Here is a 27,378-nt window from a genome sequence, read left to right as displayed (position 1 = left end):
CTGTGGAATTTGCTGCCCCAGGAAGCTGTGGAAGCTACATCATTAAATAAATTTAAAACAGAAATAGACAGTTTCCTAGAAGTAAAGAGAATCAGGGGTCACGGGGAGCGGGCAGGAAATTGGACATGAATTTAGATTTGAGGTTAGGATCAGATCAGCCATGATCTTATTGAATGGCGGAGCAGGCTCGAGGGGCCGATTGGCCTACTCCTGCTCCTATTTCTTATGTTCTTATGTTCTTAGCGACAGAGTCAGGTGGGCGCCCTAGACGACAGGTGGGGTCCTGAGCAGGCGCCTCCCATTGCCACATTGGACCCTTTCAGCGCCCGTTTTGGGGTCAGAAACAGGACTGAATTTCTAGGCTCCTGTGTTAAAATGGGGGATCCCTGTAGAAAGAGTCGGTGGGTGAGGAAACAGTGTAATGAATAAATTTGCTTCACGAGGAGTGATCGGTGACTCCCAGTGCGGTTAATGCTGCCTGCGAATTCTTTTTTCTGGCTGCAGAACCTTAAAGACATTTGGTTTTCCTTTTCCGTGTTTGGAGCGAGTCTGTGGAACTGTGGGTCTGCAGAAAACACTTGGGGGATTGTTCCCCCCGAGGAGTGGGATTTGTGGAGAGCCTGTCGCCTGATTGGCGGCTGAATCTGCCTTAACTCAAACGAACAACGGTTTCTCTTATGGAAAGTTGCGTCAGACAGTTTTGAGGTTGGAAGTGAGTGTTTTTTTTTAACCAGTTCTCAACCCAGTGCTAGGAGGGGTTTAGCAAGGAGTTTAGAGATTACTGCACCCTTGACTCAGTCTGTAGAGCATCAACAGGCTCCGACACACTTCCATCCTGTTAACTCTCGCAACCGAAAACAATCTTGGATATTTAATGGACATCTTTGGATGTTGACTCCCCCTCTCCCTCCACACTCACCAGGTAGGAGACGGTTTATAGGTTGTTGGGGTGTTAGAGAAGGTAAAATGTCTGCCGGGATGCTTTGTCGATCTGGCAGGCTGGGCCTTCCTTGCGAGGCAGGTCGTGGCCTCGGTCCTGCCAAAGAAAGTCTCTCCGGGCTTCGTCACGCGGAGCTTGGGTGGATCGGTTCATTCGAGGTACCTGCGGCGTCTGGGTCCAGTCTCGGCCTCTGGCTGGGCTGTGCGGGAAGGCTTGGGGGGGTGGGGGAGAGTGGCTTTCGGGTAGTCTGACTGTCACGGTCCCGGATCCTAAGTCGGACGCATCGAAACGGCACCAGCGCGTTCCAGGAGGACCCGCCTCTGCCCCATCCCGCACTACCCGAGAGGCAGAGGGAACTCACAGAGCGAGGTGATGTGGTGAGTTTGCAGGGTCCGTGGTCGGACAAACGTCATGGAAAGTGAGCCCCTGACTCACAAGTGTGGAAGACAAGTGGAAGGGACGAACTTGCATTTATATAGCACCTTTCACATCCTCAGGACATCCCAAAGTGTTTTACGGCCAATGAATTAATTTTGAAGTGTAGTCACTGTTGTAATGCAGGAAACGCAGCAGCCGATTTGCGCACAGCAAGATCCCACAAACAGCAATGCGATAAATAACCAGATAATCTGATGTTGGTTGAGGGATGAATATTGGCCCAGGACACCGGGGAGACCTCCCCTGCTCCTCTTCGAATAGTGCCATGGGATCTTCTACACCCACTTGAGAGGGCAGACGGGGGTCTTGGTTTAACTGCACCTCCGACAATGCAGCACTTCCTCACTACTGCGCTGGAGTGTCGGTCTAGATTTTGTGCTCAAGTCTCTGGAGTGGGGTTTGACCCCATGACCTTCAGAGGAAAAAGTGACCTGATTTCCTTCGCTCCACCATTGGCGGCCGTGCCTTCAGCTGTCTGGGCCCTAAGCTCTAGAATTCCCTCCCTAAACCTCTCCACCTCTCTCTCCTCCTTTAAGACACTGCTTAAAACCTACCTCTTTGACCAAGCTTTTGGTCACCTGTCCTAATATCTCCTTATCTGGCTCGGTGTCAAATTTTGTCTGATAATCGCTCCTGTGAAGCACCTGGGACGTTTTGCTGCACTAAAGCACTATATAAATTCAGGCTGGCATTGTGGGGGGGGGAGAGGGAGCGAGGGACAGAGGAGGGAGCGAGTGAATTCGCAGAGGGCGTGACACTGTGAATGTACCAGAAAATAAATCTAAGTATACTGTTCCCCACCCTCACATTTCTACCCTGAAGGAATGGCTGTCACTGGGCTACATTTCCAAATGTGCTGACTGCCCCTGGTTCCTCACTGGTGACCATCGGGCTATTTGACTGTGGAGGGTGTATCACAGCGGAGACTAATTCTGTCCTCGCTGCAGCGAGTGGGATATGAAGCCCGGACGTGGACTCGCTGGCCCGGCCTGAGGTGAACTGAGAGCACGACCTTGCACAGTCCAAGACCGAAGCTAGGAAACACCCCAGACCCCCAACCCCCACCCTCACCCCCTCCCCCCCAAACCCCACCCCTCCTCCCCAGACCCCCAACCCCCACCCTCCCCCAAACCCCACCCCTCCCCCCAGACCCCCAACCCCCCCAAACCCCACCCCTCCTCCCCAGACCCCAACCCCCACCCTCACCCCTCCCCCCCAAACCCCACCCCTCCTCCCCAGACCCCCAACCCCCACCCTCATGCCCTCCCCCCCAAATCCCACCCCTCACCCCCAGAACCCCAAACCCCACCCTCACCCCCCTCCCGCCCGAACCCCACCCCTCACCCCCAGACCCCCAACCCCCACCCTCACCCCCTCCCCCCCAAACCCCACCCCTCACCCCCAGACCCCAAACCCACCCTCATCCCCTCCCGCCCGAACCCCACCCCTTACCCACAGACCCCCAACCCCCACCCTCACCCCCTCCCCAAACCCCCACCCTTCACCCTCACCCGCCTCACTCCCCACCCAACCCATCCTACCATCCCCCTCCACCGCCCCTCCCCACCCTCCACCTTCACCCCCACCACCCCCTCCCCACTCCCTACCCCCCACCACCCTCCTACCGCCAGCACCCCATCCGCCCACCACCCCTAGCCCCTCCACCCCCTCCCCAAACCCCACACCTCCTCCACCCCACCATCACCCCCACCACCACCTCCTCCCACCTCTACCCCACCCCCACCCCTCACACCTACCCCCAAACCCCCTCCCCACCTCCTAACAACCCCCACCACCCCCACTCCCTCCCCACCCCCTCATCACCCTCCCCTCCCTCCCACTCCCATCCCACCTACTCTTTATGGCTGAGTTCCCCCTCTCGGGGTGGGGGGTGGGCGTTGGAGATCCATTGAGATATTGGGGAACTGCCCCCCGTTGGTGGTTTAGTTTTGAGATTTCCTGTTGCTTGTCGATGAAAAAAATGAAAGAAAGAACTTGCATTTATATAGCGCCTTTCACAACCTCAGGAAGTCCCGAAGCTCTTTACAGCCAATGAAGTGTAGTCACTGTTGTAATGTAGGAAACGCAGCAGCCAATTTGCGAACAGCAAGATCCCACAAACAGCAATGAGATAAATGACCAGATAATCTGTTCTATGTGATGTTGGATCAGGGATGAATATTGGCCCAGGACCTCGGAGAGAAATCCCCTGCTCTTCTTCGAAGAGTGGCCATGGGATTTTTTGAAGTCCACCTGAACGGGTAGACGGAGCCTGGGTTTAGGGTTGCTTTCCGTGCGTTCTGTGTTGCCATGTGAACGGGTTGGAGTGACTGGCTGGGTCTGGTTACCAGATATGTTGACCGACAGCTAGGGGCTGGTGGTCATGGTGTTAAGTACAGAAGCAGCTCCTGCACGTATGGTCAGGGAGATAAAAAGCCGCAGCTGGCCAGCTCCCCTTGGGCTCTTGAGGCAGAACGCTGATTAAACAGGCAGCCTGAGACACCCCTCAACAGGAAGACGCTTTGCGTTCAAAATACAGAGTGACCGTTCCGAGTGTGATCGACTGGTCCAGGTTCGATTGGTGGGGTGTAGCCGTGACCTCAGATAGCACGCTGTGTAAACAGGACCCCCTCGCTTCCCAGCTGTGTCCAATTACACGGTCCCTTCTCCTCGCTCCCTGAAGGAAGCAGCAAACTCACGTCGAATCGTCTGGAGAGATGCCAGCTCGCAAAGCACAATGGCAACGCTAACACTGCACCCGTTCCAGCCTCCGCAGCCCTTCCTGTGAGGGTCAGAGGCCATGGCTGACAGTCAGACTAAGTTTAACCCTTTCCAGCACTGAGGGTTTTCAGATAACACAAAAGAGTTTCAAACTTACTTCTCAGCAACACCCCCAACAGCACCGAGTTGTAATTTGATTTGCTTGTGTTCACGTTTACCAATGAACCCGTGGAGAACTGAGTCTTATACAACCTGCATGAGCGTAATATTGAACCAATAGAAGATTGCAGTAATGAAAGAGGCCATTCGGCCCATTATATTCTGGCTGTACGGGGGATATAACAGGGGCTGTACCTGGGTATATAACAGGGGCTGTGTCAGGGTATATAACAGGGGCTGTACCCGGGTATATAACAGGGGCTGTGTCAGGGTATATAACAGGGGCTGTACCCGGGTATATAACAGGAGCTGTACCCGGGTATAAAACAGGGGCTGTACCCGGGTATATAACAGGGGCTGTACCCGGGTATATAACAGGGGGCTGTACCCGGGTATATAACAGGGGGCTGTACCCAGGTATATAACAGGGGGCTGTACCCGGGTATATAACAGGGGGCTGTACCCGGGTATATAACAGGGGCTGTACCCGGGTATATAACAGGGGGCTGTGTCAGGGTATATAACAGGGGCTGTACCCGGGTATATAACAGGGGCTGTATCAGGGTATATAACAGGGGCTGTACCCGGGTATATAACAGGAGCTGTACCCGGGTATAAAACAGGGGCTGTACCCGGGTATATAACAGGGGCTGTACCCGGGTATATAACAGGGGGCTGTACCCGGGTATATAACAGGGGGCTGTACCCAGGTATATAACAGGGGGCTGTACCCGGGTATATAACAGGGGGCTGTACCCGGGTATATAACAGGGGCTGTACCCGGGTATATAACAGGGGGCTGTGTCAGGGTATATAACAGGGGCTGTACCCGGGTATATAACAGGGGCTGTATCAGGGTATATAACAGGGGGCTGTGTCAGGGTATAAAACAGGGGCTGTATCAGGGTATATAACAGGGGGCTGTGTCAGGGTATATAACAGGGGCTGTATCAGGGTATATAACAGGGGGCTGTATCAGGGTGTATAACAGGGGCTGTACCCGGGTATATAACAGGGGCTGTACCCGGGTATATAACAGGGGCTGTATCAGGGTGTATAACAGGGGGCTGTATCAGGGTGTATAACAGGGGCTGTACCCGGGTATATAACAGGGGCTGTACCCGGGTATATAACAGGGGCTGTACCCGGGTATATAACAGGGGCTGTATCAGGGTGTATAACAGGGGCTGTACCCGGGTATATAACAGGGGGCTGTATCAGGGTGTATAACAGGGGGCTGTATCAGGGTGTATAACAGGGGCTGTGTCAGGGTATAAAACATGGGCTGTACCCGGGTATATAACAGGGGCTGTACCCGGGTATATAACAGGGGCTGTACCCGGGTATATAACAGGGGCTGTACCCGGGTATATAACAGGGGCTGTACCCGGGTATATCTGGGGCTGTACCCAGGTATATAACAGGGGCTGTACCCGGGTATATAACAGGGGCTGTACCCGGGTATATAACAGGGGCTGTACCCGGGTATAAAACAGGGGCTGTACCCGGGTATATAACAGGGGCTGTACCCAGGTATAAAACAGGGGCTGTAACTGGGTATATAACAGGGGCTGTACCCGGGTATAAAACAGGGGCTGTACCCGGGTATAAAACAGGGGCTGTACCCGGGTATATAACAGGGGCTGTACCCGGGTATAAAACAGGGGCTGTACCCGGGTATAAAACAGGGGGCTGTACCCGGGTATAAAACAGGGGCTGTACCTGGGTATATAACAGGGGCTGTACCCGGGTATATAACAGGGGCTGTACCCGGGTATATAACAGGGGCTGTACCCGGGTATATAACAGGGGCTGTACCCAGGTATATAACAGGGGCTGTACCCAGGTATATAACAGGGGCTGTACCCGGGTATATAACAGGGGCTGTACCCGGGTATATAACAGGGGCTGTACCCGGGTATATAACAGGGGCTGTACCCAGGTATATAACAGGGGCTGTACCCGGGTATATAACAGGGGCTGTACCCGGGTATATAACAGGGGCTGTACCCAGGTATATAACAGGGGCTGTACCCGGGTATATAACAGGGGCTGTACCCGGGTATATAACAGGGGCTGTTTCAGGGTATATAACAGGGGCTGTACCCGGGTATATAACAGGGGCTGTACCCGGGTATATAACAGGGGCTGTACCCAGGTATATAACAGGGGCTGTACCCAGGTATATAACAGGGGCTGTACCCGGGTATATAACAGGGGCTGTACCCGGGTATATAACAGGGGCTGTACCCGGGTATATAACAGGGGCTGTACCCGGGTATATAACAGGGGCTGTACCCGGGTATATAACAGGGGCTGTACCCGGGTATATAACAGGGGCTGTTTCAGGGTATATAACAGGGGCTGTACCCAGGTATATAACAGGGGCTGTACCCGGGTATATAACAGGGGCTGTACCCGGGTATATAACAGGGGCTGTTTCAGGGTATATAACAGGGGCTGTACCCAGGTATATAACAGGGGCTGTACCCGGGTATATAACAGGGGCTGTACCCGGGTATATAACAGGGGCTGTATCAGGGTGTATAACAGGGGCTGTTTCAGGGTATATAACAGGGGCTGTATCAGGGTATATAACAGGGGCTGTATCAGGGTATATAACAGGGGCTGTACCCGGGTATATAACAGGGGCTGTACCCGGGTATATAACAGGGGCTGTATCAGGGTGTATAACAGGGGCTGTTTCAGGGTATATAACAGGGGCTGTATCAGGGTGTATAACACGGAGTGCAGCATGGAAGGCAAATCTTTCACAGAATGTACGGCTCTGATCATGCCAGGGAGCATGAAGTCAGGAGGGATGATTGGGCTGCGATTTATTTCGAAGCTCGTGACATGTGGCATGCAGTAATGACAGAGGAGGTAACTCTGGTGACAGGGTCAGTGGATCTGGCACAATCACTGGCCGAATTCTAACACGCTGACTCTCAAATAACCTTGGAGCAAAAACCTTTCCTGCCTAGGAACAGACTCCGAGCTCTTAACTAACTGAAGACAGCCTATCAGATCAAGTAGATATTGTGAAACTGGTTTATAAATTGCAGGGGTAATTGCTCTGTTATCAGTCTGTATGTTTTTTCTGCTTTAAAAAAATGTTTCCTAATTGGAAGCTTCTGGAAAACATCGAGTTGGCTGAAATTGTTGTGTGTGACCTTGAGATATTATCCTGCAAGGTGGCCAGTCAGTTCTACATCTAGGCTGACCCTCCCAGTGTCAGTACTGAGGGAGTGCTGCACTGTCCGAGGAGCCGTCTTTCGGATGAGATGTTAAACCGAGGCCCCATCTGCCCTCTTAGGTGGACGTAAAAGTTCCCACAGCCACTATTTCAAAGAAGAACAGGGGAGTTCTCCCCAGTGTCCTGGGCCAATATTTATCCCTCAACCAATGTCACTTAATGTGGAGATGCCGGTGATGGACTGGGGTTGACAATTGTAAACAATTTTACAACACCAAGTTATAGTCCAGCAATTTTATTTTAAATTGTGAATTTAAAAAGCTTGTGAATTTAAAATAAAATTGCTGGACTATAACTTGGTGTTGTAAAATTGTTTACAAATGTCACTTAAAGCAGATGATCTGGTCATTATCACATTGCTGTTTGTGGGATCTTGCTGTGCGCAAATTGGCTGCCGAGTTTCCTACATTACGCAGCAAGTGGTTGTAATCTGGAACGCACTGCCAGAGGCAGATTCAATCGTGGCTTTCAAAAAGGAATTGAAAGGAAAGAATTTGCAGGGCTACGGGGAAGGGCGGGGGGAGTGGGACCAGCTGAATTACTCTTGCAGAGAGCCGACATGGGCTCGACGGGCTGAATGGCCTCCTTTTTTGCTGGAACCATCCTATGATTGTATGATTCTATGGTTACAACAGTGACTACACTTCAAGAGTACTTCACTGGCTGTAAAGCGCTTTGGGACATCCTGAGGCCGTGAATAGTTCTGTATAAATGCAAGTCTTTCTTTCTAACAAGTTGGAATTGGACAGATAATTCTGGGAAGCAGGGCCCGAGGCTTTGAGTGGGTGTTTCTCTTTTTTTCTTTCTCTCTTTCTTTCTCTCTTTTCTTTCCTTCCTTTTATCTTTTATCTGCACACACTCCAGCTGGTTGTAATAAACAGAAAGGCAGATTATTACCTGAATGGTGATAGATTGGGAAAAGGAGACGTGCAACAAGACCTGGGTGTCCTTGTACACCAGTCGCTGAAAGCGAGCATTCAGGTGCAGCAAGCAGTTAGGAAGGCGAATGGTATGTTGGCCTTCATTGCAAGAGGATTTGAGTACAGGAGCAGGGATGTCTTACTGCAGTTATACAGGGCCTTAGTGAGACCACATCTGGAGTATTGTGTGCAGTTTTGGTCTCCTTATCTGAGGAAGGATGTCCTTGCCATGGAGGGAGTGCAACGAAGGTTTACCAGACTGATTCCTGGGATGGCAGGACTGACGTATGAGGAGAGATTGGGTCGACTAGGCCTATATTCACTAGAGTTTAGAAGAATGAGAGGTGATCTCATCGAAACACGTAAAATTCTAACAGGACTATTCAGACTAGATGCAGGGAGGATGTTCCCGATGGCTGGAGAGTCCAGAACCAGGGGTCACAGTCTCAGGATACGGGGTATGTCATTTAGAACCGAGATGAGGAGAAATTTCTTCACTCAGAGGGTGGTGAACCTGTGGAATTCTCTACCACAGAAGGCAGTGGAGGCCAAGTCATTGGATGTATTCAAGAAGGAGATAGATACATTTCTTAATGCTAAAGGGATCAAGGGATATGGGGAAAAAGCGGGAACAGGGTACTGAGTTAGACGATCAGCCATGATAATTTTGGACGGCAGAGCAGGCCCGAAGGGCCGAATGGCCTACTCTTGCTCCTATTTTCTATGTTTCTATGTAATCACCCAGATCGCAGGGAGATAAAAGCTGTATACACCTCGCAATTACCTCCTGTCTCTTCCCCATCCAGCGGCTCCTGCTGGCTGTGTGTGCAGGTGCTGCAGGACGAGGGGGTGTGGGAGGTGGTGAAGTGGAGAGCTTTAAGCAAGTCCTTCAACGTGTTGTCTCCTCCCAGATCTGTGCCCATCCTTCTCACACCTCTCTCTTTCAACCTCTCCAATCAGGTTTCTGCCCCTGCCACAGCACTGAAGCAACCCTAATCAAAGTCACAAATAGCATCTGCCCTAGAACAACAACTTGCATTTATATAGCGCCTTTAACGTAGTAAAACGTCCCCAAGGCGCTTCACAGGAGCGATTCTCAAACAAAATTTGACACCGAGCCACACAAGGAGATATTAGGACAGGTGACCAAAAGCTCGATCAGAGGTAGATTTTAAGGATCGTCTTAAAGGAGGAGAGGGAGAGGCGGAGAGGTTTAGGGAGGGAATTCCAGAGCTAACATCTCCACCTAAACTTCTAAACTTCTCTACCTCTCTCTCCTCCTTTGAGACCCTCCTTAAATCCTGTGTGACACACATTCGGACACACACACACAGATAGACACGCACCCAGAGACAGACACGCACAGACATAACCACAAACGCAGTGGGAGAGGAGAAAGAGAGAAAGAGAAGGGGAGGAGAGAGAAAGAGGGGGAGGAGAAACGGTGAGAGACAGAGGAGGGAGGAGCGAGGGGAAAGAGAAAGAGAGAGAGAAAGTGAAGGGGAAGGAGAGACAGTGAGAGAGAAAGGAGAGAGGAGAGAGAGAAAGAGAGAGAGAGGGAAAGAGAGAGAGGGAGGAGAGACAGTGAGAGACAGAGGAGGGTGGAGAGTGGGGAAAGAGAGAGATAGAAAAAGAGAGAGAGGGGGAGGAGAGACAGTGAGAGACAGAGGAGAGAGGAGAGAGAGAAAGAGAGAGGGGGAGGAGAGACAGTGAGAGACAGAGGAGGGTGGAGAGTGGGGAAAGAGAGAGAGAGAAAAAGAGAGAGTGAGAGACAGAGGAGAGAGGAGAGAGAGAAAGAGAGAGAGAGAAAGGGAGAGGGGGAGGAGAGACAGTGAGAGACAGAGGAAGGTGGAGAGTGGGGAAAGAGAGAGATAGAAAAAGAGAGAGAGGGGGAGGAGAGACAATGAGAGACAAAGGAGAGAGAGAGACAGAGAGAGACAGAGAGAGAGAGAGCTATAAACCCCTGACTGGCCTCACTCGTGTGAGATCAATGCTAGAATTGATTACTTTAATCATGAGGTTGTTCAATGAATGTACAGGGAGGGAGGAGGGGAAGAGACAGAATATTTCAGGAGCGGTTCTTGCATCAACATCCCATAACTCAGAGGGTCCCGCGGGTGAAGGCTGACTTTGCCCCCAGGTTTGGTGGTTGTTGCTCCTCCCTCCCCCCTCTCATTGTAGGAAATGGTGGGGTGGGCGGGAGCTACAGTGCGCCCTGTGTAGGCGCTATATCAATGCAAGTTGCTGTTGTAACACTCAGACATGCCAGTTCCATTGGCGTGAGCGGTTCTCGCCCGGCCGTGTACCAGGACTGTGCCCTCCACCGATGACTGTAAATAAGGAGAAACTGTTCCCAATGGCAGAAGGGTCGGTAACCAGAGGACACGGATTTATGGTGATCGGCAAAAGAACCAGCGGAGACACGAGGAAACATTTTTTTATGTAGCGAGATGTTATTATCTGGAATGCGCTGCTTGAAAGGGCGGTGGACGCAGATTCAATAATAACTTTCAAAAGGGAATTGGATAAATACTTGAAGGGAAAAAAGTTGCAGGGCTCTGGGGAAAGAGCAGGGGGAATGGGATTAATTGGATAGCTCTTTCAAAGAGCCAGCACAGGCACAATGGGCCGAATAGCCTCCTCCTGTGCTATACCTACTATGGTACTATGAAGTGGACTCGGGCGCCATGGGGAAAGTGGGTCAGGCCCAGATGTAGCGGGATGTAGAAGATCGAATGGCCCTAACATCTGGCACTGCGAGGGAGGCTGACTGCAGAGAAACATTGGGAGCTTGGAACGAGTCAGCACGCTGGTTTGGAAAGCTTGGCTCTCGTGCAACTCATTACAACAAATACACAAAGTACAGGCTCTGCCAATGTGGTGAGGGTTAACTTTTATCTTCTCACCTTTGTATTGGTTAAATGCTGTGCTATTTTCATGGGGCAGTGTTTATTTTACACTAATCTGAAACCGCCTTGTGTCAGATAACTGCTGAACTGGAAACATTTGTGAAGCTGCCTTTGTGTGAGAGAAACACCAGACGTGAGGGTGTGTCGGCGTTATGGGCAGGGGAGCCAATAAGAATTTGTTTTGAAGCGTCCAATCAACAGTGTTATCACAGGGTCCCTGGGGGGATCCGGCCTGTATTTCTCACGTGGTAAAGAGCTTCTGAAAACTGAATGATTTTACTCAGATGACTGACTGCAGGCAATTTTTATCAATGTAACTGTTTGCTTTTTTTTATGATGTGGAGATGCCGGTGATGGACTGGGGTTGACAATTGTAAACAATTTTACAACACCAAGTTATAGTCCAACAAATTTATTTTAAATTCCACAAGCTTTCGGAGGCTTCCTCCTTCCTCAGATTTCCACACCGTTCACCTGAGGAAGGAGGAAGCCTCCGAAAGCTTGTGGAATTTAAAATAACTTTGTTGGACTATAACTTGGTGTTGTAAAATTGTTTACAATTGCTTTTTTTTAATCTGCTTTGTGTGTTTTACAGGATCAGTCACAAACCCTAATTCTGTCTTCTGTTCATTGCAAGTGAGTGTGATCGTAATATTGTGTATAATTTGGGGATGAGAAGGTCCAGTCCAGAGACTTGAGCACAACATCTAGGCTGGCCCTCCCAGCGCAGTACTGAGGGAGCGCTGCACTGTCAGAGGGTCAGTACTGAGGCAGCGCTGCACTGTCAGAGGGTCAGTACTGAGGGAGTGCTGCACTGTCAGAGGGTCAGTACTGAGGGAGCGCTGCACTGTCGGAGGGGCAGTACTGAGGGAGTGCTGCACTGTCGGAGGGGCAGTACTGAGGGAGCGCTGCACTGTCGGAGGGGCAGTACTGAGGGAGTGCTGCACTGTCGGAGGGGCAGTACTGAGGGAGCGCTGCACTGTCGGAGGGGCAGTACTGAGGGAGCGCTGCACTGTCGGAGGGTCAGTACTGAGGGAGCGCTGCACTGTCGGAGGGTCAGTACTGAGGGAGCGCTGCACTGTCAGAGGGTCAGTACTGAGGGAGCGCTGCACTGTCAGAGGGTCAGTACTGAGGGAGTGCTGCACTGTCTGAGGGGCAGTACTGAGGGAGTACGGCACTGTCTAAGGGGCAGTTCTGAGGGAGCGCTGCACTGTCTGAGGGGCAGTAGTGAGGGAGTGCTGCACTATCAGAGGTGCCATTTTTTGGATGAGATGTTAAAACCGAGGCACCTTCTGCCCTCTCAGGTGGATGTAAAAGATCCCCTCGAAGAAGAGCAGGGGAGTTGTCCCTGGTGTCCTGGCCAATTTTTATACTTCAGTCAACACCGCCAAAACAGAGTAAATGATCATATATCTCATTGCTGTCCTGGGGATCTTGCTGTGCACAAATTGGCTGCTGCGTTTGCCTGCAAAACAACTGTGACAGTGATTCATTGGCTGTGAAGCATTTTGGAGCGACCTGAGGACGTGAAAGGCGCTATATAAATGCAGGCCCTTTCTTGCTTGGCATGTGCCAGGAGCTTGTATTGTGAAATGGCATTGTGCTCTCAGTCAGCTTGTGATATCCGTCCTTAAACTTTAATGGGCGGAAAATTGCCGGCCGGGAGTGGGGCACTTTGCCAAAAGTGCTCCCAGTGGCGCTACCGAGTTTTGCCCCCCCCTCCCCTCCTCGGTTCGCCAGTAACCGTGAAGGCGGTGTTGCCGCGTTGCAAGGGTATCTTGCTGGTCTGGATTCCCATTGGTAGGCTCCCTGGGTACACAGGAACAGGAGGAGGCCATTCAGCCCCTCGAGCCCGTACCATCATTCAATGAGATCATGGCTGATCTGTATCTCAACTCCAGTTACCCGCCTCGGTAACCCTTAATACCCTTGCCTGACAAAAAAAAAAATCTACCGATCTCAGGGTAGCACCTGTCAATGAGACTGCTGACCGGCCTCTGTCTGGCAATTGGAAGTGATGTTACGTCATAAATCCAGTTATATAAAGTTATCGTTTCATGTGATGGCACTGTGCCAATCTGAGGCAATTTGAAACTTGCAATCAGCAGATGATGCATAACTGAATGTAAACTCTATTCATTCTGCATTAGCTGATCCTTTTTCAAAATTAATTCTTGAGGTGTGGGCGTCGCTGGCAAGGCTGGCATTTATTGTCCATCCCCACTCGCCCCTGGCTGGTATTTCCTTGAGTTTAGACGGTTGAGAGTTGATCTACTCGAAATGTTTAAAATGATTAAGGGATTCGATAGGGTGGATGCAGAGAATTTATTTCGTCTGGTGGGGGGAATCCAGAACAAGAAGGCAGGATCTCAAAATTAGAGCCAGGCCGTTCAGGAGTGAAATCAGGAAGCACTTTTTCACACAAAGGGTAGTGGAAATCTGGAATTCTCTCCCCCAAAAGGTTGTGGATACTGGGGGTCGATTGGAATTTTCGAAACTGAGATCGATGGATTTTTGTTGGGTAATAGCAGCTAAATAGAGTTGAGGTTCAGATCAGCCAAGATCTAATTGAATGGTGGAACAGGCTCGAGGGGCTGAATGGTCTCCTCCTGTTCCGATGTCCTGAGATGGTGGTGGTGCGCCTTCTTCTTCAACCGCTGCACTTGTTATTCTTTGCAGTGGTTTGATACAACGGAGAAACTGTCTGGGCCACTTCAGACAGCAGTTAAGAGTCAATCACATCAGTATGGGACTGGAGTCACATAGGGGGTTACATTGGATAAGCCCCGAAACCGGGCGCGGGGGTCGCGGTGCGCGATTAACCCACGCCCGGTGGTTGAGATGCAGGCAGCAGGTAACATTGGTGCTGCCTGGTGATTTCAGTGATTGCTGCGAGTAGCCAGTGGTACCTGCAGGGGGCCCAGATATCCCGAGTGGCTCGCACCGCTTAAAGGCAGCCTGCACCTCTTAAAGGGGAGGTGCATTGTGGCTGCAGGAAGTGATGGAAGTCAATGGTGAGGTTAACCTGTGGTGCGATATGGTGCAGCCTGGTGATGATGGGACCTCTGGAATTTTTAATGAGCAACAGCTGGGCTGCTCAATGTTTGCGGGACTCTGATATTTGCCAAAAATGAGATGCAGGTCTGCACTGAGTCTGAACAGAGATCGGGCATCGCACACGCAAAACACAGATGCAGGTCCCGTCCATATGTTTATAAACTGTTGAGTTATTTTAAAACATTGAATATTTGAATAAAATAAATCTGCCGATCTGAGTTTGTACCAGGCCTGTGAGAGTGCGTGAACCAAGACTCTCTGCTGATGCACTATAGGCCTTGGTGCAAGAAGTGGGCAGGAGGAGGGGCATCCTATATCCACGGGGGGAGGGGGGGGGGGGGGCTAGAGGCTCTCCAGACATATGCTCCCCGAAGCAGTGGGAGGCAGCGGGGGACGAGATCAATGCCAGGCACACAGCGCTACGAACATGGATGCAGTGCAGGAGGAGGTTCCAATCTTTGACATGAGTGGTCAAGGTGAGTGAGGTCAACTGTCAAGTGGCGTCTCCTACCAACTACATCACTAACCGCGTCCACTGCTCCACGCACTACACCCCCCATCACCCAGTACTCAACTCTTCCAATTAGATGCTTGCTCTCGCCCTCACACATTACCACTGTTGCAAGCCGCACACCCACAACGCACAGGTCACACACACTGGCAGCTATTCAACCACGACAGCTACATCACCCAAACATCTTGCAGGACACTCACCAACACACGTCCCGCTTTCTGGCAGGAGTAGGTGGCACATAGCGGGAAACAGCGAGTGTCAGCGGCTCCATGGATCCTGAACCTGCCGTCCTCTCTCAGGATATCAGCCTTCCTGTCCCACCCGTGTCACTCCGCCAGTGCCCCTGCTGTCGCCTGTCAGCTCGCCCACTCCCTGTAGAGTATTGAAACTTTATTATATGGACATAGGAACAGGAGGAGGCCATTTAGCCCCTCGAGCCATTCAATGAGATCATGGTTGATCTGTGACCTAACTCCATATATCCACCATAGCCCCATATCACTTAATACCCTTGGTTAACAAAAATCTATCAATCTCAGATTTAAAATTAATAATTGAGCGAGCATCAGCTGCCGTTTGCGGAGAGAGTTCCAAACTTCTACCTCCCTTTGTGTGTAGAAGTGTTTCCTAACTTCACTCCTGAAAGTCCTGGTTCTAATTTTAGACCATGTCCCCTAGTCCTAGTATTCAAGTACAGGAGACCTCCATAAACAGGTACAAATGCATCAGCAGCCAGAAGCAATAATCCAGCAACTAACCTGTAACTCCTGCATGATCCCTTTAAATAGCATTGGTTGGGGGGGGGGTCCTCCAGGCTGTTTAAGACCTGTTCAGCTGTGTGAGGTTAAGACAGTGAGTTGGCTGGAACGTCGAGTTCCAAAATCGCATCGGTCCCTTTAAATCAGTGTTGCACAAAGGCGCAAACGCCTTTACCAATATGGCGTCCGGCGCACGTCACGCCGGAAGTGTGTGCGCGCATTCCAGACGCCATTTTTGGAGTTTAGGAGTCTGTGTAGCACCTACACAATGAGTGCTACGCAGCCCAATCTAGCCCCCACTGAGTCCAGACCGGGTAAGGACGGCAGGTTTCCTTCCCTGCAGGATGTTAGCGAACCGTTTGGGTTTTTGTGATAATCTGACGCCTTCATGATCACTTTTACTGATACCAGCCTTTTTTTTGTTTTCAGATTTTAAAAATAAAAGCGGAATTGAAATGCTCAAACTTCCCTGGTCGGATTTGAACCCAAGTTCTCTCGATTACTCATTCAGTAACATGATCAGTACACTACTGTATCCTGCACTCAATGTGACCGGGGGGCGGGGGCAGGGGTACGGGGTATAAAATCGGTACTGATTCGCGCCAATAGTGTTAGTCCAATCTTGGACGTCTTTTGGTTTCCTGGTTGTGTAAACGCTGAGTGACAGATGCTGGAATTTCTGCCCCCCCCCCCATGATTACTATGGAAATGCCTGTGAGGGGAGGGGGAGGGGGAGGGTGTTGCTGTTTCACATCTTGTAGTGTAACAATGCATTGCACACAGAATGGAGCCAGCACGTCAGACACAGCACAAGGGCAGTCTATAACCTCAACACACAGAAAGGTTTGTAACTGGATCTCGCACTCAGATTTTTGCAAGGGATTTAAATTTTCTGAAATTCACTCTCTGTCTGTCACTGTGCATATTTTTTTTTCTCTCTCTCTCTCTCTAAACCTCTGTCTTTTCTTTCTGTCTCACTATCACTCCATTTTTTTTCTTTCTTTCTCTCTCTCTCTCTTTCTCTCTCCTTAGAGTTAGAAAAGTTTTCTTGTTGCTGCTGTTTGAGTTGATCACTAATGTGGAGCAGGTGGTGACTGAATCGTGCTTGTGATTGTGAAGTTTGGTCCGTGAGCTTTGTTTAAAAGTCGTGTTGAGTTGACAGTTCAGTATATCTTCTTCCTGTGGAGCTCTCGTGCTCTCTGAGGGGGGGAAGTCACTCCGTTGTGTCATCCGGAGTAAGTGGACTAAGTAAATCAAAAAAAAACCCTGTCTGGGCTGTGAAACAGCTGCCTGGAATCCTGCCTTCTTTGTTCTGACCGTGCCTCTCGTTCGTTAGGCTGGCATTTCAGCTCTTTTCAATCTGCTTTTTGAAGTATCACAGTTCCAGCTGCAGGCTTCCTGCTGTGAGACTCAGTGAGTGTTGGCAGCTTCATGTGGGCCACGTGGAGCTCAGAACTAGTGAGTTAGTACAGCCTGTGTTCAACAACGGTTCTGAGAGGATCTGGGGGGTGGTTAGTGTTGTGAGGGACTGGGGATAGTTGATGTGTTGGGGGACTGGGGCCAGGGGTCACAGCGAGGGTTAGGTCAGGGGTCACAGTGCGGACTAGTTCAGGGGTCACAGTGCGGACTAGTTCAGGGGTCACAGTGCGGACTAGTTCAGGGATCACAGCGTGCACTAGTTCAGGGATCACAGTGCAGACTAGTTCAGGGGTCACAGTGCGGACTAGTTCAGGGGTCACAGTGCGGACTAGTTCAGGGGTCACAGTGCGGACTAGTTCAGGGGTCACAGTGCGGACTAGTTCAGGGGTCACAGTGCGGACTAGTTCAGGGGTCACAGTGCAGACTAGTTCAGGGGTCTCAGTGCGGACTAGTTCAGGGGTCACAGTGCGGACTAGTTCAGGGGTCACAGTGCGGACTAGTTCAGGGGTCACAGTGCAAACTAGTTCAGGGGTCACAGTGCGGACTAGTTCAGGGGTCACAGTGCGGACTAGTTCAGGGGTCACAGTGCGGACTAGTTCAGGGGTCACAGTGCGGACTAGTTCAGGGGTCACAGTGCGGACTAGTTCAGGGGTCACAGTGCGGATTAGTTCAGGGGTTACGGTGCGGACTAGTTCAGGGGTCACAGTGCGGATTAGTTCAGGGGTTACGGTGCGGACTAGTTCAGGGGTCACAGTGCAAACTAGTTCAGGGGTCACAGTGCGGACTAGTTCAGGGGTCACAGTGCGGACTAGTTCAGGGTTCACAGTGCGGATTAGTTCAGGGGTTACGGTGCGGACTAGTTCAGGGGTCACAGTGCGGACTAGTTCAGGGGTCACAGTGCGGATTAGTTCAGGGGTTACGGTGCGGACTAGTTCAGGGGTCACAGTGCGGACCAGGCTTGGATTCACGTTGACATTTGTGACCCTGCATCTGTTGTTTGATGCTGATAAATGTTACAAACAAAACTCAACAACTCACAGCTCACGAGGCGCAGAGATCAAAGGAAAAATCAGACCGAGGGTAAATTTCCACTGTGCTCCCGATACAGTAGCTCCGCACCGGGAGCGCACAATTGGAAAATTTACCCTCTGCTTCCTGGTGTCTATTTTAGAAATCCCAGACGCTTCACTCAAAAATCTGAACATCCAGTTCTTAAACTGTACAGGGAGAAACCCCTTCATTAAGTAGATGTGTGTGCCCAGGATCCTGTTGGAATAATATTATTTTCTGACGTGTAACATGGATGGAGGCTTGTGAATGTCATAACCGTGTCCTCTGCTTCTACACTGACTTAGCTTTCCTCTCCAGATGAATATATTAGATTGGGTCTTACTGCACACTCCTGTACCTAACTAAACCTGTTTAATGTCTCGTGCCCTGTTGCTATAAAATGGAATCATTCCAGTGTTTTAATATATTAATGACTTAGATGAAGGGACCGAGTGTAATGTATCCAAGTTTGCTGACGATACAAAGCTAGGTGGGAAAGTAAGCTGTGAGGAGGACACAAAAAGTCTGCAAAGGGATATAGACAGGTTAAGTGAGTGGGCAAGAAGGTGGCAGATGGAGTATAATGTGGGGAAATGTGAGGTTATTCACTTTGGTAGGAAGAATAGAAAAACAGAATATTTTTTAAATGGTGAGAAACTATTAAATGTTGTTGTCCAGAGGTGTCCTCGTACAAAAAACACAAAAAGTTACTATGCGGGTGCAGCAAGCAATTAGGAAAGCAAATGGTATGTTGACCTTTATTGCAAGGGGGTTGGAGTACAAGAGTAAGGAAGTCTTACTACAATTGTACAGGGCTTTGGTGAGACCTCACCTTGAGTACTGTATATAGTTTTAGTCTCCTTATCTAAGGAAGGATATATTTACCTCAGAGGCGGTGCAACAAAGGTTCACTGGATTAATTCCTGGGATGAGAGGGTTATCCTATGAGGAGAGGTTGAGTAGAATGGGCTTATTCTCTTGAGTTTAGAAGAATGAGAGGTGATCTCATTGAAACATATAAGATTATTAGAGGGCTTTACAGGGTCGACACTGCGAGATTGTTTCCCCTGGTTAGAGAGTCTAGAACCAGGGGGCATAGTCGCAGGATAAGGGGTCGGCCATTCAAGACTGAGATGAGGAGAAATTTCTTCACGCAGAGGGCTGTGAATTTTTGGAATTCTCTACCCCAGAGGGTGTGGGTGCTGAGTCGTTGAGTATATTCGAGGCTGAGATGGATAGATTTTTGGACTCCAAGGGAATCAAGGGATATGGGGATCGGGCAGGAAAGTGAACTTGAGGTCGAAGATCAGCCATGATCTTATTGAATGGCGGAGCTGGCTCGAGGGGCCGTATGGCCTGCTCCTGCTCCTATTTCTTATGTTCTTATGTTAATGAAGCGTCATCAATTTAAAATTGGCACTGAGAGAGTTTAGGAGAAAGCTCTTTACCCAGAGGCTTGTCGGAGCGCAGAAACGCTTTACCACAGGGAATGTGTTGAGGCAGAGACTGTTGTATCTTTTAAGGGAAAATTACATAAATATTTGAAGCAGAGCAAGATACAGGGCTACGAGGGAGGGAGAGGGGCAGTGGGATTAGTTTTGAATTACTCTAGCAAAGAGCCAGCACAGACACAATGAGCCGAATGGCATCCTTCTGTGCTGGAAATCTCTTTGGTTGTAATAAACCGGGTAACACACTGCCCCTCGGGGTCTCCACACTCCTGCCATGAATACAGATACTGCCCAGGATGATTGTAGAGGCGAGGGATAAGGTTTACATCTCCTCCACCCCTCCATAACACACTCCCTCTCCCCACTACTGACTGAAGGGTGTAAAGGGGGATTCCACCACACTACCCCGGGAGAGATGGAGACAGAGGGAGAGGCAGAGGGCGAGACGGAGACAGAGGGAGAGACGGAGACAGAGGGAGAGGCAGAGGGAGAGACGGAGACAGAGGGAGAGGCAGAGGGAGAGACGGAGACAGAGGGAGAGGCAGAGGGCGAGACGGAGACAGAGGGAGAGACAGAGACAGAGGGAGAGGCAGAGGGAGAGACGGAGACAGAGGGAGAGGCAGAGGGCGAGACGGAGACAGAGGGCGAGACGGAGACAGAGGGAGAGACGGAGACAGAGGGAGAGGCAGAGGGAGAGACGGAGACAGAGGGAGAGGCAGAGGGAGAGACAGAGACAGAGGGAGAGACGGAGACAGAGGGAGAGGCAGAGGGAGAGACGGAGACAGAGGGAGAGGCAGAGGGAGAGACAGAGACAGAGGGAGAGACGGAGACAGAGGTAGAGATGGAGACAGAAGGGAGACAAAGACAGAGGTCGAGACAGCAGCAGATGGAGCTGGACTGAGCTGTCTCTCAAAGTGTTCGATAGTTCTGGACCTCCCAGAAACCTGGAGGCAGTGAAGGCACGACACTGACTTTGATCTGCCAACTGACTCGAAGTGAATTTGACACATTCCGCACGATTAACTCCTTTATCAAATGATTAACTTAGAATATTGACATTACTTCCTCCTTATTACTCAGTGCTTGGTATAACTCTCCCGAAACTGTAATTAGATTTTATAGTTTGCCAGCGGGAAATGTTCCAGGACAACAGCTCCTCGTCCAACAGCACGGGCAGGTCCCACTTGGCGGGCAGTGTGGGGGGTGTTCAGAAATGGCACAATTATTATGAATGCAAAGCAACCGCTGAAAGCATGTTCCTGTAGGAATGACCCTTGTCCACATACAACCTCCCCCCTCCACCCACCCTCGGTCATATCAAGTATTCCAGGCTTTAAATGCTCGCTCTTCCTTTCTCTATTTCTTGCTCTTTGTCTCTCTGTATCCCCCTCTCTGTTTCTGTGTCTCTCTTTGTCTATCTGCCTTTACAACTCATGTGGGCTCTCTTTCGCTGTCTCTCTGTATCTCTCCCTTTGTTTCTCTGTCTATTTGTCTGTGTTCTCTCATTGTCTCTGTCTCTTTGTCGGTCAGTCTCTGTCTATCTCTGTCTTTGCAACTCGTGTGAGCTCTTTTTCTCTGTCTCGCTTTGTGTCTCTTTGTTTCTCTGATTCTATTTGTCTGTTTCTTTTTCTATCTGTATTTTTAAGTCTTTGTATCTGCAATGTGTGTTCCCTCTGTCTCTCTCTGTATCTGCACCTCAATGTGTGTTCTCTCTGTATCTGCACCTCAATGTGTGTTCTCTCTGTATCCCTCTGTATCTGCACCTCAATGTGTGTTCTCTCTGTATCTGCACCTCAATGTGTGTTCTCTCTGTATCCCTCTGTATCTGCACCTCAATGTGTGTTCTCTCTGTATCCCTCTGTATCTGCACCTCAATGTGTGTTCTCTCTGTATCCCTCTGTATCTGCACCTCAATGTGTGTTCTCTCTGTATCCCTCTGTATCTGCACCTCAATGTGTGTTCTCTCTGTCTCTCTGTCTCCTGAGTTCAGCGCTGGTGCAATGCAAATTCTGCAACTCTGTGTCGATGATTCATTGGAATCAAGTTTTTATCTTGTTTGCACAATCATTGGTCAATTTGATTTTCTAAATCGTGCCCATCACACATTGCGTGTGTGAAGGGAGGGACTTAACTCGCTTACAAACTGGATACTTTGGGTGGGGATCTACGAGGATTGTAGATCTGGGTGGGCCGTGAGCTGGGAGTCGCCACTATGTTGGAGGTGAGTTTCCGACCAGCCACCTCCCTCCTGAACGGTCTAGACGAACTTTGTCTCACTTTTTCCGTTAAATTAACCTCATCCGAAAACTCTGCTGCCCATATCTAACTCGCACCAAGTCCCGTTCACCCATCACCCCCTGTGCTCGCTGACCTACATTGGCTCCCGGTCTGGCAACGCCTCGATTTTAAAATTCTCATCCTTATTTTCAAATCCCTCCATGGCCTCGCCCCTCCCTATCTCTGTAACCTCCTCCAGCCCTACAACCCTCCGAGATCTCTGCGCTCCTCCAATTCTGACCTCTTGCGCATCCCCGATTTTCTTCACTCCTCCATTGGCGGCCGTGCCTTCAGCTGCCTAGGCCCTAAGCTCTGGAATTTTTTTTTTTTTTTTATTCGTTCACGGGATGTGGGCATCGCTGGCAAGGCCGGCCTTTATTGCCCATCCCTAATTGCCCTCGAGAAGGTGGTGGTGAGCCGCCTTCTTGAACCGCTGCAGTCCGTGTGGTGACGATTCTCCCACAGTGCTGTTAGGAAGGGAGTTCCAGGATTTTGACCCAGCGACAATGAAGGAACGGCGATATATTTCCAAGTCGGGATGGTGTGTGACTTGGAGGGGAACGTGCAGGTGGTGTTGTTCCCATGCGCCTGCTGCCCTTGTCCTTCTAGGTGGTAGAGGTCGCGGGTTTGGGAGGTGCTGTCGAAGAAGCCTTGGCGAGTTGCTGCAGTGCATCCTGTGGATGGTACACACTGCAGCCACAGTGCGCCGGTGGTGAAGGGAGTGAATGTTTAGGGTGGTGGATGGGGTGCCAATCAAGCGGGCTGCTTTATCTTGGATGGTGTCGAGCTTCTTGAGTGTTGTTGGAGCTGCACTCATCCAGGCAAGTGGAGAGTATTCCATCACACTCCTGACTTGTGCCTTGTAGATGGTGGAAAGGCTTTGGGGAGTCAGGAGGTGAGTCACTCGCCGCAGAATACCCAGCCTCTGACCTGCTCTCGTAGCCACAGTATTTATATGGCTGGTCCAGTTAAGTTTCTGGTCAATGGTGACCCCCAGGATGTTGATGGTGGGGGATTCGGCGATGGTAATGCCGTTGAATGTCAAGGGGAGGTGGTTAGACTCTCTCTTGTTGGAGATGGTCATTGCCTGGCACTTATCTGGCGCGAATGTTACTTGCCACTTATGAGCCCAAGCCTGTTCCCAATTCCCTCCCTGAACCTCTCTGCCTCTCTCTCCTCCTTTAAGATGCTCCTTAAAACCTACCTCTTTGACCAAGCTTTTGGTCACCTGTCCTAATATCTCCTTATGTGGCTCGGTGTCAAATTTTGTTTGATAATCGCTCCTGTGGAAGCGCCTTGGGACGTTTTACTACGTTAAAGGCGCTATATAAATGCAAGTAGTTGTCGTCTCTGCCAGGTCTGACTGTCCTTATCCGTAAGTTGCAGCCAGTCCAAGTCCTCCGGGGACCCTCCGAATCATGGATCTCATCAGTTGGACCCTGTGATAAGAGACTCGTATATCTGACATGTGCCAGCGAAGGGGTTAAGTTTGGGGTCTGCTGAGCATGTTGTTATTTTGTTGGCAGCTATTTATGTAACGGGAGCGGGCAGTGTCTCTGAGTTCAGCGTGTCTCTGAGTTCAGCGTGTCTAACATTCAAAAGTGGGGGGGGGATAAATATTTGTAAAAGCTTGTACTTCAACTTTCTGGGAAACGAGTCAATATTTGAGTTTTGTAATAACTGGAACAGTGCGACAGAATGTTAATTCTGGGTACTGGTGGAGAGGAGCAAGTGAGTCACACGACCGTAGCAAGTCAGACAAGATTTAAATCTGAACTGATGCTGTTATTTGCCTGCGGAATGTGACTAAAACCAGCCTGAGTCTCCATGGGAGGCACGAAATTTCATCATAGTCTTCTTCCATAGCATCAGAGCTTTATTGATCAGGCAGGGCTGACGATAATCACAGCCATTCATATGGGACAGCATTTGATGGGACAGTGTAGAGGGAACTTTACTCCGTATCTAACCCGTGCTGTACCTGCCCTGGGAGTGTTTGATGGGACAGTGTAGAGGGAGCTTTACTCTGTATCTAACCCGTGCTGTACCTGCCCTGGGAGTGTTTGATGGGACAGTGTAGAGGGAGCTTTACTCTGTATCTAACCCGTGCTGTACCTGCCCTGGGAGTGTTTGATGGGACAGTGTAGAGGGAGCTTTACTCTGTCTCTAACCCATGCTGTACCTGCCCTGGGAGTGTTTGATGGGACAGTGTAGAGGGAGCTTCACTCTGTCTCTAACCCGTGCTGTACCTGCCCTGGGAGTGTTTGATGGGACAGTGTAGAGGGAGCTTCACTCTGTCTCTAACCCGTGCTGTACCTGCCCTGGGAGTGTTTGATGGGACAGTGTAGAGGGAGCTTCACTCTGTCTCTAACCCGTGCTGTACCTGCCCCTGGTGTATGAGATGGGATGTATTCCATTCCTCGTCACTCACATCCTTCACCTTGAGAAGTATGAAACTCTCCTGCGCCTGGAGTCTGATTCCCGTGCTGTTGTTGCCCACGGTAACACCTGCGTTTTCTCCTCTTCTTTCAGTAACTCGTGGCGTCCGCGATCACTGAGGTACGACGATGCCTCCAGCAGCCGGAGGGACGCAGGGAAATGCCCCCCCGGATGGGGGTTGGGGCTGGGCCGTGGTCCTGGCCTCCTTCATCTCCATCGGGTTCTCCTACGCCTTCCCAAAAGCCATCACCGTCTTCTTCAAGGAAATCAAGGAGGTCTTCAATTGCACAGACAGTCAGGTCTCCTGGATCTCTTCCATAATGCTGGCTGTGATGTACGCCGGAGGTGAGGGAGTTTGAAGGGGGAACAGGCCTCTGCTCGCAGTGGCAGGGGCACGACAAAAGAGGGGGAAAAAGAAAGAGTTTGCATTTATACAGCGCCTTTCACGACCTCACCAATGAAGTACATTTCATAGATAGAAAGGTTACAGCATGGAAGGAGGCCATTCGGCCCGTCAAGCCTGTGCCGGCTCTCTGCAAGAGCAACCCATTTAGTCCCACTCCCCCTCCCTATCTCGATATCCCTGCAAATTTTTTTCTTTCAAGCACTTATCCAATTCCCTTTTTGAAGGCCATGATTGAATCTGCCTCCACCGCCCCCTCGGGCAGTGCATTCCGGTTCAGAACCACTCGCTGTGTAAAAAAGTTTTTCCTCATGTCGCCTTTGGTTCATTTGCCAATCACCTTAAATCTGTGTCCTCTGGTTCTTGACCCTTCCGCCAATGGGAACAGTTTCTCTCTATCTACTCTGCCTAGACCCTTCATGATTTTGAGCACCTCTATCAAATCTCCTCTCAACCTTCTCTGCTCCGAGGAGAACAACCCCAGCTTCTCCAGTCTATCCACGTAACTGAAGTCCCTCATCCCTGGAATTTCTTGAAGTGTAGTCATTGTTGTAGTTTGGGGAAATGCAGCAGCCAATTTGCGCACAGCAAGATCCCACAAACAGCAATGTGATAATGACCAGATTATCTGTTTTTTTTTCCCAGCTCACCGGGGAGAATTCTCTGCTCTTCTTCAACATAGTGCCATGGGATCTTTTATGTCCTTCTGAGAGGGCATATGAGGCCATGGTTTAAAGTTTCATCCAAAAGACAGCACCTCCAACAGTGCAGCACTCCCTCAGTACTGCACTGGGAACACCAGCCTCAATTATGTGCTCTAGTCTCTAGAGTGGAACACAAATGCGCAACCTTCCGACTCAGAGCCAAGAGTGTTACCCACTGAGGCACTGCTGACACCTGTTGTAGGAGTATAGGATGGAGGAAGCTTTAGCAGAAGTGGTAAAACTGAACTGAAGTCCAGTTGTGTGTAAACCACAGACTTGCATGTTTCTGGAAGCTGAATTTAACTTCTGTTTTTTGCAGCAGTTAGAATCAGAGAATCAATCATACAGCACAGGAGGGGGCCATTCAACCTGTGCCAGCTCTATGAAAGAGTTATCCAATTAATCGCACTCTCCCTGCTCTTTCCCCATAGTCCTGCAAATTTTTCAATGTTAATCCAATTCCCTTTTTGAAAGTTATTATTGAATCTGCTTCCACCACCCTTTCAGGCAGCACATTCCAGATCACAACAACCCACTGCATAAATTTTTTTCCTCATGTCGCCTCTGGTTGTTTTGCCAATTATCTTAAATCTGTGTCCTCTGGTTCCCGACCCTCCTGCCACTGGAAACAGTTTCTCTTTATTTACTCTTTCAGAACCCTTCATAATTTTGAACGCCTCTATTAAATCTCCCCTTAACCTTCTTTGCTCTAAGGAGAACAATCCCAGCTGCTCCAGGCTCCCCAAAACCCCTCGTCGCTGGTATCATTCTAGTATTACATAGAATGACATAGAATTCACAGTACAGAAACAGGCCGTTCGGCCCAACTGGTCTATGCTGGTGCCCATGCTCCACTCAAGGCTCCTCCCACCCTATTTCATCTCACCCTATCAACATATAATAAATCTCCTCTGCACCCTTGCCAAGACCTTGACATCCTTGCTAAAGTGTGGTGCCCAGAATTAGATACAATACTCCAGCTGAGGCCTGACCTGTGAGTTACAAAGGTTTAACATAACATCATTGCTTTTGTACTCAAAAGGAACCCCAGTGCTCCTTTAGATTTAAACTGGAAAACTATCAGGCTTTAGAGGCCTTGTGACTTGGCTTCAAGAGAGTTCCATCAGAGAAACAAGAGGGAAACGGGGCAGGTTCTGGACCGGGGATACTGGGTGAAGGAAACTGCTCCTGAACCATGGGGGAGACCCAGAGAGTGACGGGATAGGAGACACTGTCCAAAATCTTCAACGACAAGGAAACAAAGTGAGAAAGCAAAGCCCCGGAACTGCTTAATCCGCTTCAGAATGATTTTAAGCTAATCCTGGATAATGCCAGTCCTGGACTGAATCCAGATTCCACTTGCTGACTTCTTAATAGTGTTGGAGCGAGGGAAGGGTTGCTAACAGGTTCAGCGTCACACTTGGGCTCCCAGATCATACACAGCCGACTGGCTGTGTCTTTGAAAACACTGTTCCGATTTTGTTTTTTAATCTTTAATTAGATTTGATGATGTTCCTCATTCCAATTTGCCAAGGAAATTGTGTTTTCAAGTGACCCGTAGGCTCGGGGCACAGTTGTGATTGGCATTTTGCCATTTTCTATGTTAAAGTGCCACAGTCCAATCTCATTAACACAGATCTTGGTGTTACACTCTGTACAACAACAGGACGAGGCTTCAATACGAGCACATGCATCTGTACAACCTCAGTGGGATGATCATTCAACTCATTTAAAATATAATGGCCGATTCCCCCATCACTGTGCGTGTATGTGCGGGTGTGTGCGTGTGCGTATGTGTGCGTGCGTGTGTGTATGTGTGCGTGTGTGTATGTGTGCGTGTGTGTATGTGTGCGTGTGTGTATGTGTGCGTGCGTGTGTGTATGTGTGCGTGTGTGTATGTGTGCGTGTGTGTATGTGTGCGTGTGTGTATGTGTGCGTGCGTGTGTGTATGTGTGCGTGCGTG

The 27,378-nt window shown here is 50.0% G+C and overlaps 1 protein-coding gene across 4 annotated transcripts in view; it reads left to right on the top strand.

The window, feature by feature from the left end:
- The first annotated feature begins 516 nt into the window (after window positions 1-516).
- The window catches only part of LOC137344613 (monocarboxylate transporter 1-like), a 45,575-nt gene continuing 18,713 nt past the window's right edge, over window positions 517-27,378 (top strand). Inside the window, exons 1-2 of one of the 4 annotated variants that reach the window (XM_068007713.1) lie at window positions 517-922; window positions 24,402-24,653. In XM_068007713.1, coding sequence (XP_067863814.1) covers window positions 24,437-24,653 — 217 coding nt within the window. In that variant the 5' untranslated portion in view covers window positions 517-922; window positions 24,402-24,436. Of the gene's footprint in view, window positions 923-11,957; window positions 11,980-16,405; window positions 16,516-16,883; window positions 16,908-24,401; window positions 24,654-27,378 lie in introns of those variants that run through there. The other 3 variants (XM_068007715.1, XM_068007712.1, XM_068007714.1) reach the window with 3 other exon arrangements.

The sequence above is a fragment of the Heptranchias perlo genome, chromosome 27 (genome assembly GCF_035084215.1).
Source record: "Heptranchias perlo isolate sHepPer1 chromosome 27, sHepPer1.hap1, whole genome shotgun sequence".
In the NCBI taxonomy this organism is placed as follows: Eukaryota; Metazoa; Chordata; class Chondrichthyes; order Hexanchiformes; family Hexanchidae; genus Heptranchias; species Heptranchias perlo.
This window is presented reverse-complemented; position numbering and strand designations above follow the sequence as displayed.